The sequence below is a fragment of the Alligator sinensis genome, unplaced genomic scaffold (assembly GCF_000455745.1).
Source record: "Alligator sinensis unplaced genomic scaffold, ASM45574v1 scaffold779_1, whole genome shotgun sequence".
NCBI lineage: Eukaryota > Metazoa > Chordata > Crocodylia > Alligatoridae > Alligator > Alligator sinensis.
In genome coordinates, this window is record NW_005843170.1 from 27,259 (window position 1) to 44,470 (window position 17,212).

General features: G+C 45.4%; 1 protein-coding gene across 2 annotated transcripts in view; it reads left to right on the top strand.

The window, feature by feature from the left end:
* Window positions 1-17,212, top strand: part of LOC102371006 (butyrophilin subfamily 1 member A1-like) — a 40,843-nt gene that overhangs the window by 13,355 nt on the left and 10,276 nt on the right. For both annotated transcript variants that reach the window (XM_025194202.1, XM_006037780.2), the window contains exons 2-5: window positions 9,606-9,678; window positions 10,140-10,378; window positions 13,736-13,862; window positions 15,336-15,683. In XM_025194202.1, the coding sequence (XP_025049987.1) occupies window positions 13,766-13,862; window positions 15,336-15,683 (445 nt within the window). In that variant the 5' untranslated portion in view covers window positions 9,606-9,678; window positions 10,140-10,378; window positions 13,736-13,765. The remainder of the gene's footprint in view (window positions 1-9,605; window positions 9,679-10,139; window positions 10,379-13,735; window positions 13,863-15,335; window positions 15,684-17,212) is intronic.

Sequence of the window (17,212 nt, forward strand, 5' to 3'; positions counted from 1 at the left end):
CCCTCAGCCCCCCCCCCCCCCAGCAGATCTTGTAGGCAGTGCCAGATTACAAAATCACAATTTTGGTAGGTCAGGTCCTTACTGATAAGACAGCACTTCTCTGTCAGAAATTCTCAGAACAAACTATTCAGGTTAGTTAACTTAGTATAAGCTATTGTCCTCTTGATCTCCAGGTATCTGCACTTCTGGGTTGTATCCCCTCTGCTGTAGGCTACCAGCCAACATTAGCTACTGACATGGGTACAATGCAGGAAAGAATAACTACTACAAAAAAAGGATCCATTACATCTGTACAGGTATGGTATTAAGTAGCGTCTGTCTTCCAATAGAATTCACTGTTGCTATTAGTTGAAGATGGCAGTGCATAGTAGGCATGTCTGAGGAATGATGAACAATTAGTGGCTTAATTTTAAAACTGGGTTCTCATAGATTTCATAGACATGAGGGCTGGAAGGGACCTCAGAAGATCAGAAAGTCCAGCCCCCTGCCCGAAGGGCAGGAAGTCAGCTGGGGTCATAGGATCCTAGCAAGATAAGCATCCAATTTTTTTCTTGAAGGTGTTCAATGTACGTGCTTGAACCACCTCTGGTGGCAGGCTATTCCAGACCTTGCAGGCTCGGACAGAGAAGAAATTCTTTCTTATGTCCAGCCTGAAACGGTCTTGCAGTAGTTTATAACTGTTCGACCTCATCATCCTTTGAGGTGCTCTGGTGAGCAAACGTTCCCCCAGATACTGGTGGTCACCCCTGATAAACTTGTAGGTGGCCATCCGATCACCCCTGAGCCTGCACTTTTCCAGGCTAAAGAGCCTCATAGATCTCAGCCTGTTGTCATAAGGTCTGTTTTCCTGACCTGTGATCATGCACGTGGCTCTCCCCTGGACTCTCTCACGCTTCTCCACATCCTTTTTGAATTGGGGGGCCCAAAACTGGACGCAGTACTCCAGCTGCGGCCTCACCAAAGCCGAGTACGAGGGGAGAATGACGTTCCGGGATTTGCTTGAGAAGCATCTATGGATACAAGCCACCGTTTTGGTCGCTTTACTAGCCGCAGCATTGCATTGAAGGCTTATGTTCATCTTGTGGTCAATCATGACCCCCAAGTCTTTCTTCCGTAGTGCTAGCCAGCGTAGCACTGCCGAGCCTATAAGGATGCTGCAGGTTTTTCCTCCCAAGGTGGAGAACCTTGCATTTTTCAGTGTTAAACACCATCAGGTTCTCATCCGTCCATTTGCTGAGCCTGTCCAGGTCAGCCTGGATCGCCCTCCTGTCTTCAGGTGTGGATGCTTTGCCCCAAAGTTTGGTGTCGTCGGCAAACTTGGCCGGTCCGCTTCTGACTCCAGTGTCCACATCATTGATGAAGATGTTGAACAATATGGGTCCAAGGACGGAGCCTTGGGGGACCCCACTGGTCACAGGGCACCATGACGATTTGACTTCCATCACTTATCACCCTCTGGGTCCGACCACGGAGCCAATTCCCCAGCCAGCATATCGTGGTGGACCCAAGGCCACAATTGGCTAGTTTTCCCAAGAGGTGATCATGGGATACCAGATTGAAGGCTTTTTTTGAAGTCAAGATATATGACATCAGTCTCTTCTCCCTTGTCCAGGTGATGGGTAACCTGGTCATAGAAGGAAATGAGATTGGTCAAGCAAGACCTACCTGCAACAAACCCGTGCTGGCTATCCTTTAGGATGTTGGCGTTGGCCAGTCCATTAAGGATGGCCTCTTTAATAAACTTTTTTCTAAGACCTTCCCTGAGCTAGAGATCAGGCTGATTGGCCTGTAGTTTGCTGGCTCCACTTTCCTTTCTTTCTTGAAGATGGGCACCACATTGGTCTTCTTCCAGTCTTCGGGCACTACACCAGAGTGCCGGGAGTTCTCAAAGATCCGTGCCAGAGGCTGGGCTATGATGCTCGCCAGCTCCTTGAGTACCCTGGGGTGTAGACTGTCAGGGCCAGCTGACTTGAAGGTATCCAGCCTCTCAAGATGTTCCTTCATGAGGTCAGCATTGATGGAGGGCAGGGAATCTCCCTCACCCGGACCTCCCTATCCTGTAGTACTCTCTAGGGGTTAACCCCCTCCCACCACAGGCCCCGCTTACCTCTGGCTGTGCTGGGAGTCGGCGGGGAGCTCCGCGGCTGCTGGGTGGTCTCGGGGGGTTGGGGGAGCAGAAACGCAGCGGGCTTTCACCTGTGCGTCTCACCGCTTCCAGAGCCTAACTGATCTGAGGGTCTCATTTTAGGCTATTTATGTACCGGCTGATGACTTGACTGATCCTGCTCCTGCTACTACTTTTGCACACTTGGATGCTACCACAGTATTATCCCGTGCAATTGCAGAACTGGGTATCTATCCAGCTGTAGATCCTCTGGATTCCACTTCCCGTATTATGGACCCTAACATTGTGGACCAAGAGCATTATGATGTGGCTCCGGATGTTCAGAAAATTCTTCAGGTATAACAACTTTGTTTCCCAAAACATCTATTTCAAACTAGGGTCTGAGTCTCTCTTCAGATTTACAAAACTGAATTTTGAGAGCTGGCCTTTTTGAATAAGGTATAGTGTTAACATTTGCATGTGGCTTGAGGGATTACTTAACTTGAATCATCTTCCCCGTAATAGGATTACAAATCCCTTCAAGATATAATTGCTATTTTGGGAATGGATGAACTGTCTGAGGAAGACAAATTAACTGTAGCCCGGGCCCAAAAAAATCCAGAGATTCTTGTCACAGCCTTTCCAGGTTGCTGAAGTCTTCACAGGCCATGATGGAAAACTGGTACCTCTAAAAGAAACAATCAAAGGATTCAAGAGCATTTTATCTGGTAAAGTCTTGTCTTTTAACTAGCCTGATTTCTTGCCTGAGTTTTGTGGTGGGAGAAATCTCCCTAAGGTTCGTTGTCTAGCTGTAATTTGATTGACAGACAACGCGGGTAAAGAAAGACAGCTGTTTATTTGCTCGAGCAAAGACCATAAAGCCAGCAAGGCAAAATGGCCCCCCCCCTAAGGGTGAGGTGATCTTTTATACTTATTACAACAAGGCAAGGCTTCATGGTTAACAAAAAAAGCAATACTTGGGCGGTGCTTTTCAAATCTTTGTAACAGCATATTTCTATTAAGCTGAACTAGCACTTTTTTAAAAGCTAAAAGTTAAGTAACAGTAACATTATAATATGTTAGCAAAACCTTACACAGTAGTAGATACTTCTCAAGGACACAACCAGTGCACCCAGAACAATGGTTTCCCTGTCTTATCTTACTTCTTGCTGTAGCTGATTTTTCAGCACACAGACACAGAGATACTTGCTGCTTTTAACTCAGAAAATGCTTAATACAGTTAAAATGATTACTTGACACAAGCAAAGGCTTAGCTATCAATCTGCCTTGTGGTCAGCTGCATTGCTAGGCCACAGGTCATGCCTTGTATTCAGCTGTAAAGCTAATACTTCTTAATAATCTAAATTATTGTTAACCTAACAGTATGCTATCAGAAAACTATTCTATTTCAGGGTAATAACAAACCTGCGCACTACAACTGACATACCCTTTTACACAGAGGTTCTCAACCCCTGGCTCAGAGGCCAAATGCAGCCTATGGAGCCATGGCATCTGGCCTCTGGGGCTCCCTGCAGGTTGAGAAATTTGGCAAGGAAAGCTATGTGGCTCTAAATCAAGCCCTGCCTGGGCCATTGCTATGCAGCAGGAGCAGGACCAGGCCCATCCCTTGCACAATAGGATTCAGTTGGACTGCTCCCCACTGCCCTTCCTTCCCATCCCCACATGTCCAGATTGAGCCAGGCCACTCCACTGCTCCCTCCCCGGTGTGCGATTGGGATCAAGCTGCACCCCTAAATTCCTAGTCCCAATCCCAGCTCTGCTGTCCAGAAACTGCAAAAAGGAAACTTGGAAGGAGATGTCAGGCCTATCTCACTGGGCCTGAACTGGGCAACAATATTCAGCCAGGCCTATACTGCAACGAGGCCTGAACATATAGCTGGGATTCAGCCGCACAGCTAAGCTGCAACACCAGAGTTACAGAAACAACAACCACAAAAACAAGGCGCAGGCCTATGGCTGCAATCTGGACAGCCGATCTCAACTTTTCCTCATGCTGAGATGATACAGTTACAAAACAGAAGAGGCCAGGCTCCTGTAGCCAGTAACTCCAGGACCCATCCCTGGGCAGTTTGCTTCAGGGATTAATACCCCCATGGCATTAGCCCTCTTAAGGAAAAAAAAAAAAAAAAAGAAAAGAGGGAGGAAATAGGAATCTCAAACTCCAAAACAGACTTTCTCTCCCTCTACCTGAGGCAGAAGACTGCCTTATCCTCCCCACTGCCCCCCAACACGGGCAGCAGGTTTTTTGGTTCCCAGTGTAGTTGTACAGCTCTCAGCAACCCCGGGAGAAAAGAGAACAAACCTTAGTAAGTGGTTCTTATACCTGGTGTGACATCACCCAAGCCTTGGCCAGTCAGGGAGCACCCCAATGCAGTCTTTCTCACAGCCAGTCTGCCTAAAGCATCCTCTGCTTCCTCTGGCCAATGAAGCCAGAGGGTTTTACATGTTGCCCCCAGATACAGGTCCCAGCTTGCCATGTGCTGAGGACATGGCCACAACAACAGGGGCCATCTTGCCCATATCAAAGCACAAATGCACACAAAAAAACAATACACAACCCCGGTGTGTGTGTGTGTGGAAGTTACATGCGTAAGCAGGTGTTAGCAAAGGAAAGCTCACATTGCCATTGGATATGCTATTTTCATCTAAGCTGTCCTCTACAAATATCAGTAAACCAGAGTCACCTCAAATGTTGATGGATTTTCTACCTTCATCCAAGAGTTCATCTCCTAGATACCTGTCTATTATGCATATTTTAAATTTAATCTTATGGTGGAAACTTATTTTTAACCTTAATATGTGGAATGGACAATATACATTTTTTTTAATTTATGCATTTATTAAATGTATATACTAGCCTCCCCAAAAAGGCTCAGAGCAGTTTACAACACCTTAGATGCTGATATAGAGTATGTAATAAACACCAAAATCCCCAAACAGTGCTTCAAACTGAAATGTTCCTGTGAAAAATCTACCCAAAAATAAAGCTCCCAGATTATTTTTAGGAGATGCCATGGCTCTGGCTACAACAGGTAACAAGTTTTAGAGCAGAGTAGTGACTACTGACAATGACCTCTCACCTTTTTACATGTAACAGCATAATATCATTTGTATCGATGACCAAATTTGTTTTGGGAGTTGTGATCGTAGCCGTGTTGATCTAGGGACATAAGCAGGCAAGGGTCTTTGAGTAGATATGATATCTTGTATTAGACCAAGTGAGTAGTTGGGAAAAAGTTCTTGGCAAGCTTTTGGGTGCAGTCACCCTTCTTCAGGCAGTGGGAGTCTTTGCTGGTCTGACTCCAAGGAAAGACAAGCACCTGGCTGGGGTCACCTGACCCCAGCACTGTTTCTTGCCTGGGGGGCAGGGGGTCGGACTCGATGATCTGCTGAGGTCCCTTTCAACCCTAATATCTATGAAACTATGAAAGAGGACACTTTAAGTTTACTCAACATTTCTTCCAACTGTACATATAGTCCAGGAAAAGGTATCACAAAAAAAACCTAGCCTATCTCATAGAATGGCCTTTATTCTCTATCAGTCAGGACACCAAGCTGACTGATAAAGGGGATAAGTGAAAAGAAACAGTAATCCCAAATCTTTGTAAATTATGTATCTTTTATGCATACTTTACTCCTGTCAGGATCAACTGGGCCATAGGTGATTGACTCAGTGATCTACCCTCAGTGAATTACCATGAGCAGACTGGGGACATACTATGTATCACTCGAAGTCTGGGCCTTCAGGCTAAGGGCTGAGGCAGTACTGTGGTCAGGGAGGAAGGTGGTCAGAGCAGGGAGGTCCAAACAGAGTGTGGTAAAGCTTGGAATCAGGCAGGAAGAAGATGGAGGTCCAAGGAGCACACACACAGACAACGATGCTGGAACAAGTCCCACAGGAAGTAGGAGAGGTTTTATAGCACTACTATCAGGGGCTCACAGTGCCTATAGGTTCCCTCTGGTCACCTGACTCCTTATTAATACCCTTATGGGAGGAACCAGTCTGGGCTGGGGCTAGTTTCTAACCAGCTATGCAGTGGCACTGAAGACGTAGCTTCCATCTGCTGGCCTGTCCATACCATTTTCATGTCCCAAAGTCCTAACACTACCCCTCTCCTAGGCTGACCCCCAGATGCCCCAGGACCTGGCTTGCTGTCGAGGGGGCCTCAGACAAATTCTGAGGCATGCGTGTTTTCCAGTCAATGAGATCATGGAGTTTTCCCCATACCCTTTTCCTGTTAAGGACCTCCTTCATTATAAATTCTTCCTGGTCCTGAATCAAGACCATTGAAGGTTGGGGTAGGGCATGACTTGGAAGCAGGTTCTCTCATAGGGTTTCAACAGGGAGACATGAAAAACAGAATGGGCTCTTACAGCCTTGGGCAGTTGCAACTGGAAGGCCACAGTCTGATCTGTGCTGAGATGTGCTACGAGCTCCAGTATCAGCGATTGAGGTTGCCTGAAGGACGGGATAATCTGAGATGCTGCACTGAGAAACACACTCAGGCTCCTACTTTGAATAAGGGGGCTTCCTTATGAGCCAGCTGATTCTTCACCTCCCCATTAGTCCCTGATAGAAGTAGAAGACCCATGCACCCTTATTCCAGTCTGTCCCCCCCAGCTAGTTGCTGGAACTCACCTGCATACTGAGTGACCATTTGAGGATCCTGCCTTAAAGTCTACCAGGCTATTTCAGCAGTGTGTGATAAGAGGGAGTCAGTGGACATAGCTGACATAGCCATAAGGAAGCTCTTAAGGTCCTCCAAAAGGGAGTAAGTGCCTCCCAACAGGGCAGACCCTGCTAACAGGCTAATTACAAACTACTTTTATTTGCCTATTAGATAGGTTCAGGGACACAGGGTAAATAGTCGCTGGCACTGGTTGACAAGCCCCTGGAACAGTTGGGGGTCCCCAAGGAAGTGTTCTGGTAGGAGCAAGTAAGAAGTCCAAGGAGAATACACACAAGCAATTTTTCTGGGACGTCCCACAGGAAGTAGATGGTGTTTTATAGTCCTCCTATAAGGGGCTTGTGGTGCCTATAGGTTCCCTATGGTCACCTGACTCCTAATTATTATCCTTATTCACGGAACCAGGTTGCACTAGAGCTGATGCCTGACCAGCTACATGGTAGTACTGAGAACCCACCATCTTTCTATGATATGCTATGATCTATCTACCTGATTTCAAATCCCTTTCATCCTAACAATTCCCTGAATGATCTGCTCACAACCTAATATGCATTCAGTTGTGTCAATACATTTTCTGATTCCAAGCTAACTAGTCAATCTGAATACTGAAAATGCACCATGCATGCATGCTTTTAATAACTAAACTGCTTTCACATTCTACTTTTTAATATATTATTCATTTAAATTATTTAAATTACTTATTGAATGCCTGTCTTGACTCGATTGGCATCAGCTTGACTAGGTCCAGGCTGATTAGTTCTTGGTGTTTAATTCTTCTAGGTACTTCCTATGCAGGGTCCAGTACATTATTACATCATGATTCACCAAGACCTTGCCTCTACTTCTTGGTTCAGTAATTCAGCAATTGTTTCCATGACTGGTACTTTCACAAATAAACTTTTTCTAGCATTTTAACTAGGCCTAGGTATCTTTCTTATCCAACTTTCATGAGACATACAAATGGCATAGGTGGAGGGAAAGATGTCAGCATATCATGAGAGATCTAGTCTGGCAAGCAAGTGTGGCCTGTAAGAAGAATGGGATTATAGGACACAGAACTGGAATTCTGAGAGCAGTTTTGGTGGAAATTGAGATTAGGTGCAATGCAACCCCAAAACGAGTTTTATTAGAGATTCAGAAACAAAATGAATCATTTAAATTGGGCAAGGTTGATACATTTCTGTTCAACTGATTATTTTTTCTAAATGATTTCTTTTGTCCTAATTTCCCATAGAAATTCTGCCTTTCACTTTATTGTAATCATGCCTTTATAGCAATGTGTTTGTCTTGCTTTTTTTATGATGTGTCTGTATGTAACCTTATCCTTGAGCTAAAAAACTTGGAAAAATAGGTATGGAAATAACCTCTAAAGATCATCAAGTTCGACCCCCTGCTCAAGCCATTCCAGTCAAATATTTAACCCGCTATTGAAAACTTCCAAACCTCTGTCTCGGTGTTTAACCACCCTCATAATTAAAAAAAATTTCCTAACATGCAACATAAATTTCCAGTGCTGCAATTTGAAACCATTATAAATTTACAGATGCTTCATCAAAGGTGAATTCATGAGTAATAAATGTTCTAATAAATAATGGTCATGTTTATAGATCATTGTAGAGTACAATGTAGCAATAATGGAGTTCATCTATTAACATCTACTACTGATTTACTTTTTATGATGACATATATCGCTTATATCTCCACCGTGCTTAAAACATTTATTGCAGACTAGCCAATTGCCCGTCATAAATTGTGAGTGTTTCAGGGAAAGTTTACATGTGCCCCCTCCCGCTCCCCACTCACCCTTCGGGGTCGGCCACATAAACAGTCCCTCTGCCACTGCCTCTTCCTCCAGCCTCTGGCACGGCGGCTCCCCACCCAGCTACTTCCACCTGCCTGGCTGAGTGGCAACAGCTCCACTCCACCGCCTTCCTTCGTCTTGGCCTCCCTGCCTGAGGTGGTGGCAGCAGTGACAGCTCCCACAGCATCGGCAGCAGCTCCCTCCTCCACAACCTGCCTCCATCTCGTCCCCCACCGCCCTTCCCGAGGAGGCAGAGCCTGCGCAGCCAATCGCTGCTGGCCCTCTCGGCAGCACATGTGCAGTTGCCCAAAAGTATTATGGACAGACACACAGACAGAAAAACAGACTAAGCCCTTTATTATAGTACAATTATTTACCATTTACATAAAAAGTGTTAAATGTGAGATAATCTGTCCATTTGATAACACGTGCATATTCTGTAAAACTAGAATCTACAGCAAGATTCAGGTTGGAACAATATTATCATATTTTCTTGTCTACAACATACCCCTGAAAAGGATACACACCTTGTTTCTGACAGGCAGAAAGAAAACAAAAAAGATCTTTCCCTGAAAATACTGGTAAGTAGCTGTGACTGAATAGCAGCTTCTGCAGCGTATCCTTCTGCTGGGGGAAAGGGAAAGTGTGCATGGCCAGCAGCTGGGGATCCCCACGTACGCACTGTGCTGCCATTGTAAACTACATGCATCCCCCCAGCAAAGGCTCATGCTGAAGAATCTGCTATTATCATACTTCCTCATTTAAAAAGTGCACCTCAGTTTCCATCTGCTGATCTTTAGGGGGAAAAGTTATGTTATATGCAAGAAAATTTGGTAGTAAAAATATCCCCATGCATCTCAAATTCCTCCTGAATAATCAAGTTCCATGTAACACAGTAATCTAACTCATTTTAATAACTCAATATCTAAACATCTCTCATCATATTGAAATCAGAGCACTCTCTTTAACCCAATTCCCTCTTCCTTCACAGATCCCTTCTCATATACTTGTATAACATCATCTGTTGACCAAGGAGTTTGACCTCAGTCGCGCCAAGGAGAAAAGTGAGTTTCCCTATTTAAGACCCCCTGTGCAGTTTAACACAACCCAGGACAATACCACACATTGACCTTGTGAATATTTGTAATCTCTGAATGCTTAACATTGCTTCTGAGTTTTCTCATGAAGGTTAGAAACACTGTAATACCCTCCTATTTTGGGAAAACATTTAGCAAGCAAGGCAAAATGAAAACATTATTTAGGGATATTTTATTCTACTTGCTTTTATTTGTTTCCTATTTGTTTCCTATGTTATTCCACTTGCTTTTATATGTTGTCCTGTCTTTTACAGTAAGCCACCCAGAGTCTCTGTGGAGAAAGGTGGCATATAGATCAAATCAAATAAATAAAATGTATGCCAAGGTACCTAAATATTTACATCTGTTGCAACGCGGCTGTTTCTTTAAAAATCTCTTGCTGTGAAATGGCTAAACCTTTTGTGGTACTTTTACTTTCACATTTGAAGCTGATACGTGCTGCTGAAGGAAGCATATGTCTTCATTTTGAGGGAAAAGAGAATATTTTAAAATCCAGAAGGAAAGACTGCAGTTAATTCCTCTACTGAGCTTATAGCCAAAGTCAGCAGTGTACTTCACAGAATGAAATAATTTACATTTTCAATAAATATCTTGAGAAAATAAAGACTGCTTTGGATGAAGCAGACACGCTATCAAGTTCATAACTTTTCTCAGAAGAGTCACTCAGGTAGGTGAATTTTGACTAAACTGCATTCAAAATATTTCACTTTCATAGCATTGTAATTCCTGATTTTAAAATTATGTTGAATTCTACAATTTTGTACCTTGCTGTTCTGTGTTATTAGAAGCTGCTGGACCTTAGCCTTCCCTGAACGAAGTAACAGGGAGACGTGCAACAAAAATATCTTTCTCTACAAGGCTTCATTATCGTATTTTTTGCTTCCTTTTATCACTGCAGTTTTCAAGACCTAAATAAATTTAGGATTAAATACTTTCTTCCCCTTAAAATGTCTGAAGGAGCTGTACTGCCACAGTCAAAGCAGAAAGTTATGTCTTGCATTCATTCTGGAATCAGTGATAAATAAGGAACCACACCCCTTCCCTCTGGAGTGCTCAGCTGCCTGAACTAGCTGTGGTGTTACAGGCTACCTTTAAACTATTCTAAAACCACTTAAAAAGGGAACATCCACACATTAAATGGCATTAAGATGTTTAGGGGTGTCTGGAGGGATTGGCTTGGGACCAGTACTACCCCCTGGGCAGTAGAGCTTGGAAAGGTAGAAAGTTTGTAGGTGTAAAGGGGCTGGTAGCCTGGATCCTAGAATGCTGGATGACTGTAAATTGGTCGCTTTATCTGTGTGGATAAAGCACCCGTAGGTGCTGTTACATGCTACCCTTAGGCTATACTAAGTGCTGTGTAATATTAAGCAGTTTTAATGTTAGAATGAGTTTGAGCAGTCATATGTTAAAGCTTAATGCCATCTCTGGCATCCAAGTCAATGGACTTAGAGGATGTGTGTGCTCCCAGGTTCATGGGTGAGTGATGCCTCTTGAATTAGGGGGACACGTTACTGGGGGTCCCCCAGCAGCTGAGCTCACAGACTGGGGGGTCCCCCATGACCGATCACACTGACTGGGGGGGGTGTCCCCCGGTGGCTGATGTTACTAACCGGGGGGGTGTCAGCTTTTGCTGGACCTGCTCCCTGGCCAGCACCAGCACTCCCACCGTCCCCCCTGCCCATCACCTAAACGGGGGGTGCGGCTTGACAGGGCCTGCATCAGCACTCTCAGCACATCATCACATGCACCTGTGTGCACCCCCAATATGTCGCCACTGTTCCAGATCACCCATCCACCACAGTATAGATAACCCATAAGTGTTCCTCCATGGTATTTTTCATAACACTGTGCAGTACTTTGCCTGTCTCAGTCTAAAATGTGATGAAAGCTCAACCTTATCCCCAGACTGTTTTCAAACGTGCTGCCAGATCTAGCTCTCAAATTAGGGGAATAGGTGAGGGAAAAGTGAGGTGTTTGGTGGATTCTCAGTTTCAATGACTGTATAAACTTGTGACTTTACCCAACATGGGTAGTACATCCCTTTTACACAGAGGTGCTCGGCCCCTGGCCCACAGGCTAAGTGCTAGGGCTGTGCAAGGCTTCGGACAGAGCTTCGGATCCAGAGAAGCTTCAGATGCTTCAGGGTCCAAAGCAGCGCATCCGGGTCGAAGCGCCAGCCTCGTTCAGCTTCCCGAAGTGGTTTGGAGCCGCCTTGGAGATCCAGTCATAGAGTGTAATGGGGAAACAATAAAATATCTATAACTTTGTTGTTTTTTGTCTGATTTGGATCCAATTTTCAGGGGTGGTAGACTCTGCAGAGAGAATGAAGCCTGACAAGTTTCAAGAAGATCAGTGTGGGGCAGGAGTTTGCAGGGAACAGCAACCCAAATTTTTGAAAGCAAAACTCCTATCACGTTTATGTGTTACAACACAGGGGGGCCAAAACTGCAGGGGTGGTAGCTCTTCCTAAGGCCACAAAGTCTGCCAAGTTTCAAGATCGGTGCAGGGGTTTGGGGGGAACTGCCCCTCAAGCTGCAGACAAGCAAAACTTATGCCATGGGTGCTTGTGGGACTGACTGTGACTGTCTTGGGGCAGGAGAGGAGACACTGCTGCAGGCCTGGATACAAAGCTGCTGTGTTCCCAGTTACCAATCGATCAATCATGATTCACTCAGGGACCAGGGACTTGGGGACCAGCTCAATACACAGGACCTAGCTACTACATAAGGACTTAATGAGCATCAATTAGCACCTACAAAACCAGGCTAAGGAGAGGACAGAATCAATGCAGACGATCAACTGCCCCAAGACAGACAGTCTTGGCATGAGTTGCGCCCCTAGCTGCTGACAGACTCAGGGCCCCAGAACCCCCCTGCACCGATCTCCTCCACAGCTGGCAGGCATTGTGGCCACAGCAGGGGCCCCACCATCCCTTCAGCTGTCACCCTGCTGTGCCTTAACACACACAGTGTCACCCATGGCATGAGTTTTGCTTATCCGCAGTTTGAGGTGCAGTTCCCCCCAAACCTCTGTACCGATATTCTTGAAACTTGGCAGGCTTTGTGACCTCAGTAAGGGCTACTAGCCCTGCAGTTTTGACCCCCCTGTGGTGTAACACACAGCCATGACAGGAGTTTGACTTTCAAGAATTTGGGATACAGTTGCCCCAAACCCCCTGCACTGATCTCCTTGAAACTTGGCAAGTTTCATGCTCTCAGCAGAGGCTACCATCCCCGCAAGTTTCATGCAAATCGGACAAAAAACAAAGTTATAAATATTTCATTGATTCCCCACTATACCCCGGGGCCAGATCTCGGAGGCGGCTCTGAAGCTTCGGCCAGATCGAGGCAGAAACCTGATCCGGAGCTCCAGATCGGATCGCGGCCAGATCCGACGCTGGATCGGATCACTGCTGACTTGCACAGGCCTAGTAAATGCAGCCTGTGGAGCCATAGCATCTGGCCTCTGGGGCTTCTTTCAGGTTGGGAAATTTGGCAGGGAGGAAAGTGGTGGAAACTCTGTGGCTCTAGATCAAGTCCTACCTGGGCCATTGCCATGCAGCAGGAGCAGGACAAGGTCCATCCATTGCAAACTGGGATTCATTTGGACTGCTCCCCAATGCCAGCCTCCCACCCCCCGCCAATGTCCAGATTGATCTAGGCCACTACACTGCTCCCTTCCCTGTGCAACCGGATTGGAATCAGACCGCTCCCCAATTCCCCGCACAGCTGGATTGGGGCCAGGCTGCTCCCTTTCTTCCTCACAGAGGTCAGGCTTCACACTGCCATCTGGATCAGGCCTGAGCTGTGCCTGCCCCATGTTCCCATTTGAGTTCATGGGCCAGACGCTGCTGGTGTGCAGACCTGGCATCACCCATCCTGCCCACATTGCAAAAAAGATGGATACCATTGCTCTTATATATCATGTAATATCTTCTAGACATCTAATTCTAAGATCTACTTGTCAGAATCACTCTGCTGTACTTAGTTTTTTTATATAATTTTTCTCCTTCTCATCCTTTCAGATTCAAGTTAAGGTTAAGATTAAGAACAAGATGGCCCTGTCATTTTGCCAGAGCTCTAGACGTTGTCTGTCTCTGTCTGGTCTGATCATTTTCTTCATTATGTTTCACGTTCACCCACTGGACTCAGGTAGGAATCCCCACTGCTTCCAGATATTTTCTGTTGCTGCCTAAAAGATCCTTTTTATGTCCTTTTTTTCCAGTCTTTTGTAGAAAAATGAACAAAAAGAGCCAAAGTTTTGGACTGGATCATTAAGTAAATATTAATAACAGTTTTCTTTTTGTCCCTAAACAGTGAAGAGGAATAACTCTTCCTCTGCTAAGGAGTCCTATCTCCATTTTCTATCAATGTATTTATATGCATCTCATCCCCAGAATATCTAACATTAAAACACATACATAATCGTCAGCCCATTATTTTCTCAAAAACATAAGTGTAAAAGAAAAATAGGGCTGGAAGGGAGCTCTTGAGGTCTTCTAATCCAGCATTTCTCAACCTGTAGGTTGCAACCCAAAAGTGGGTCGCAAGAATATTTCAATGGGTTGTAAGCTACAGCAGAGCAGAGGGGCGGCAGGAAGATTCCTGCCCCTTCCAGCGGGGGAAGGGGGTGGGGGACAGCTGCATGGCTAGGCTGGTGGCCCTGGGGCCAGTGCCCATGCTCACATAGGTGAGATGGTCAGGAGATGCTGCTTAGGGAGGGGGGGCCCTGGCATGGCACAGCAGCCCCAACTCAGGATAGGAGAGGTGCCATAGGCCTCCCCATCTTCTCCCTCCACCCCTTGCTGGGGATGGACTTGCTCTGCTGCTGCCCACATGAGCCAGAGCTGCCACAGCCACCATCCTCTGGCCTGAGCAGGACAGGGGTAGCTGGGGGCCTCTCTGGCAGGGCTGGGGACAGGGCGCTGTGCGTTGGGAGTGAGGGATAGCAGCATGGCCCAAGGGGAGCAGGGAACTGGGGGTTGGGCACTGGCAGGGCCAGGGGGTGTGAGTTGAGATAGGCTATGGATCTTTGCAAATGGCTCCTGGTAGGAAAAAGGTTGAGAACCACGGATCTAGTCCAACCCACTGCCTGAGGAAGGAACATCCCTATCCAAACTATATCCTTGTCTAACCTATTACTAAAATGACAAAATCAACCCTGTCACACAACTACAGGGTATAGCACCCTAATATGCCACAAATAAAGCAGGGGGACCATGGTGGTATAACTGAAAAATAACACTAATCAAGGGGGGAAAAAACCTCTCCTATTTGGAATCCTATTTTGACTTTTTCTTTAATTATTTTTTGTGGGGGCAGGGGTGGAGAATTAAAGTTTCAGAACATTTTCAATGAAACATGTTGGCTTCATGTTTCACACACACAGGACATCCTACCCATTTGGGCACTGAATGTAATATACATATTGTAGATGAACCTTTCAGTTACACCTATAACTAAAGTTTTCTGACACTTCCTATTTTAAGAGCATGTTTTCTGTTGCTTATTTCTTTGCCACTTCAGGCTAAAATGTTCTAAGCTGCATGACTGCTTCACAGTTATGATTTTAAAATCTCTTTCTTTGTTCTGAAAGCCTAAATTTGGTTTTGGTACATTTTACAGCTTCATTTAAAGTAGATGGATCACAGAAGCTAGTCACTGGCATTGTGGGGCAGGAAATTTTACTGCCCTGTCACCTGATTCCAAGGATGAATGCTGTGAACATGGACGTGAAATGGTTCCGATCTGAGTCCGATACTATTGTGCATTTGTACCATAATCGGACAGATCAGCTCAAAGACCAATTGCCAGAATATAAGGGAAGGACAGAACTTTTGAAGGACAGCATCACAGATGGAAGTGTTCCCTTAAAGATTCTCAATATCACTGTCTCTGATGAAGGAAAATACCATTGTTTTGTTCAGGATGGCATCAGTTATGGAGAAACACTAATTGAGCTGAAAGTAGCAGGTCAGTGGTTTGTGTGTATTATTTGTGTATAGGCTTTGGGTTCAAAAAGCAACTAGACCCATGATCCCCAACCGGTTGATTGTGATTGACCAATTGATCACGGAGCCTCTTTTAGTTGATCCTGGGCCGGGGGGCTGGGTGCGCATGCACATGTGCACACATGCCCTCCCCTCAGCCCAGCAAGTCAGTCTGTGGGGGAGGGAAGGGGTCAGTGCTAGATTGAGGCCCCCACAATGAGTGATGGACCATGCGGCCCAGCCAGGGGGCAGCACAGGCAGCAGGTAACGGGGATGGCTTCAGCAGCAGTGTGGGAGGGGCTGGGGCTGAGGCAGGCCCTGCACATCCAGGGCATGGGGCAGAGCTGTGAGCAGCTTGTCTGGGGGGGTGGGGGTAGGAGGGGCATGCACCCCAGAAGGGCACGGGGGGGCATGTAGATCTTGGGTTGCTTTAAAACTCCAAAAGTGATCTTCTTAAAAAGGTTGGAGACCACTGAATTAGACAAACCCATGGAGGACAGATCTATTAGGAGCAATTAAATAGAAAAATCAGTCATGTATTCACTGACATCCCTAAACCAATGATTGATGCTGTGAAGTGTATAGCAGAATATGGATTACTCTAGACATGACCTATACATATACACTGGGTATGTCTACATGTGCCCTTCACTACGCATTTGGTACTACTTTAGCACGTACTAAATGACTATGCAGTACCTACTCGTAGTGCGCAGTCCTGGTGACACACAGTTATTTTTAGATGCTACAGTGGCGTAGCTTGTTGCTATGGCAGTATAGCGTTGGCATCATGGTTTGTGCCTGCTGAAGCTCTGACAATGTAACATCTCATGTAGACGTGCCCTCTCCATCGGAAACATCTACTATTTTCCACTGTCAAACACAGGATACTGAATTAGATGGACCGTTGCTCTGACCCAGTAGGATGGAACTTCATGGGCAGACCTATGATTTTGAAAAGAGGGGTGCAGATAGTGTGGCCCATCATCACACAAAACACAGAATAAATTTTCTCTAGTTAAAAAGAAACTAGAAGCTTTACTAATATGCTAGGGGCCTAGGACTATATTATTTACTTTAAGATCAAAGCAAAACAATATACCCTTACTGGAATGTGCACTACTTTGCTAGATTATATATTAAATTTACAAAACACAAGAAGCTAGGTAAAAATGGTCAAAATAGTCAAAATATCTTGTGTCATTAGTCCTGTAGTTGTTATAGTTAAGTTTATACCTCTTATTCAGATTCATAAAACAAATTCCAGTCTTCTTCCATGTCTTGACACTGCCTTCAGCACTTCACTCAGTCATTTCTACACCTGTGTTAATATTACTACACCTGAGTTAAGGTTTTTAGCTAGAGCTAAAAACAGTCTGCAAGGCTGTGAAAAAAGAAAGACATTTCTAGAAATAGTCATCAAACTACACAATTGGAGATGAAAGGATGCTTTGAATAATGAAACATCAAGAACATTAAAATGGAAGGAAGGCAATTAACACCTACAGAGTG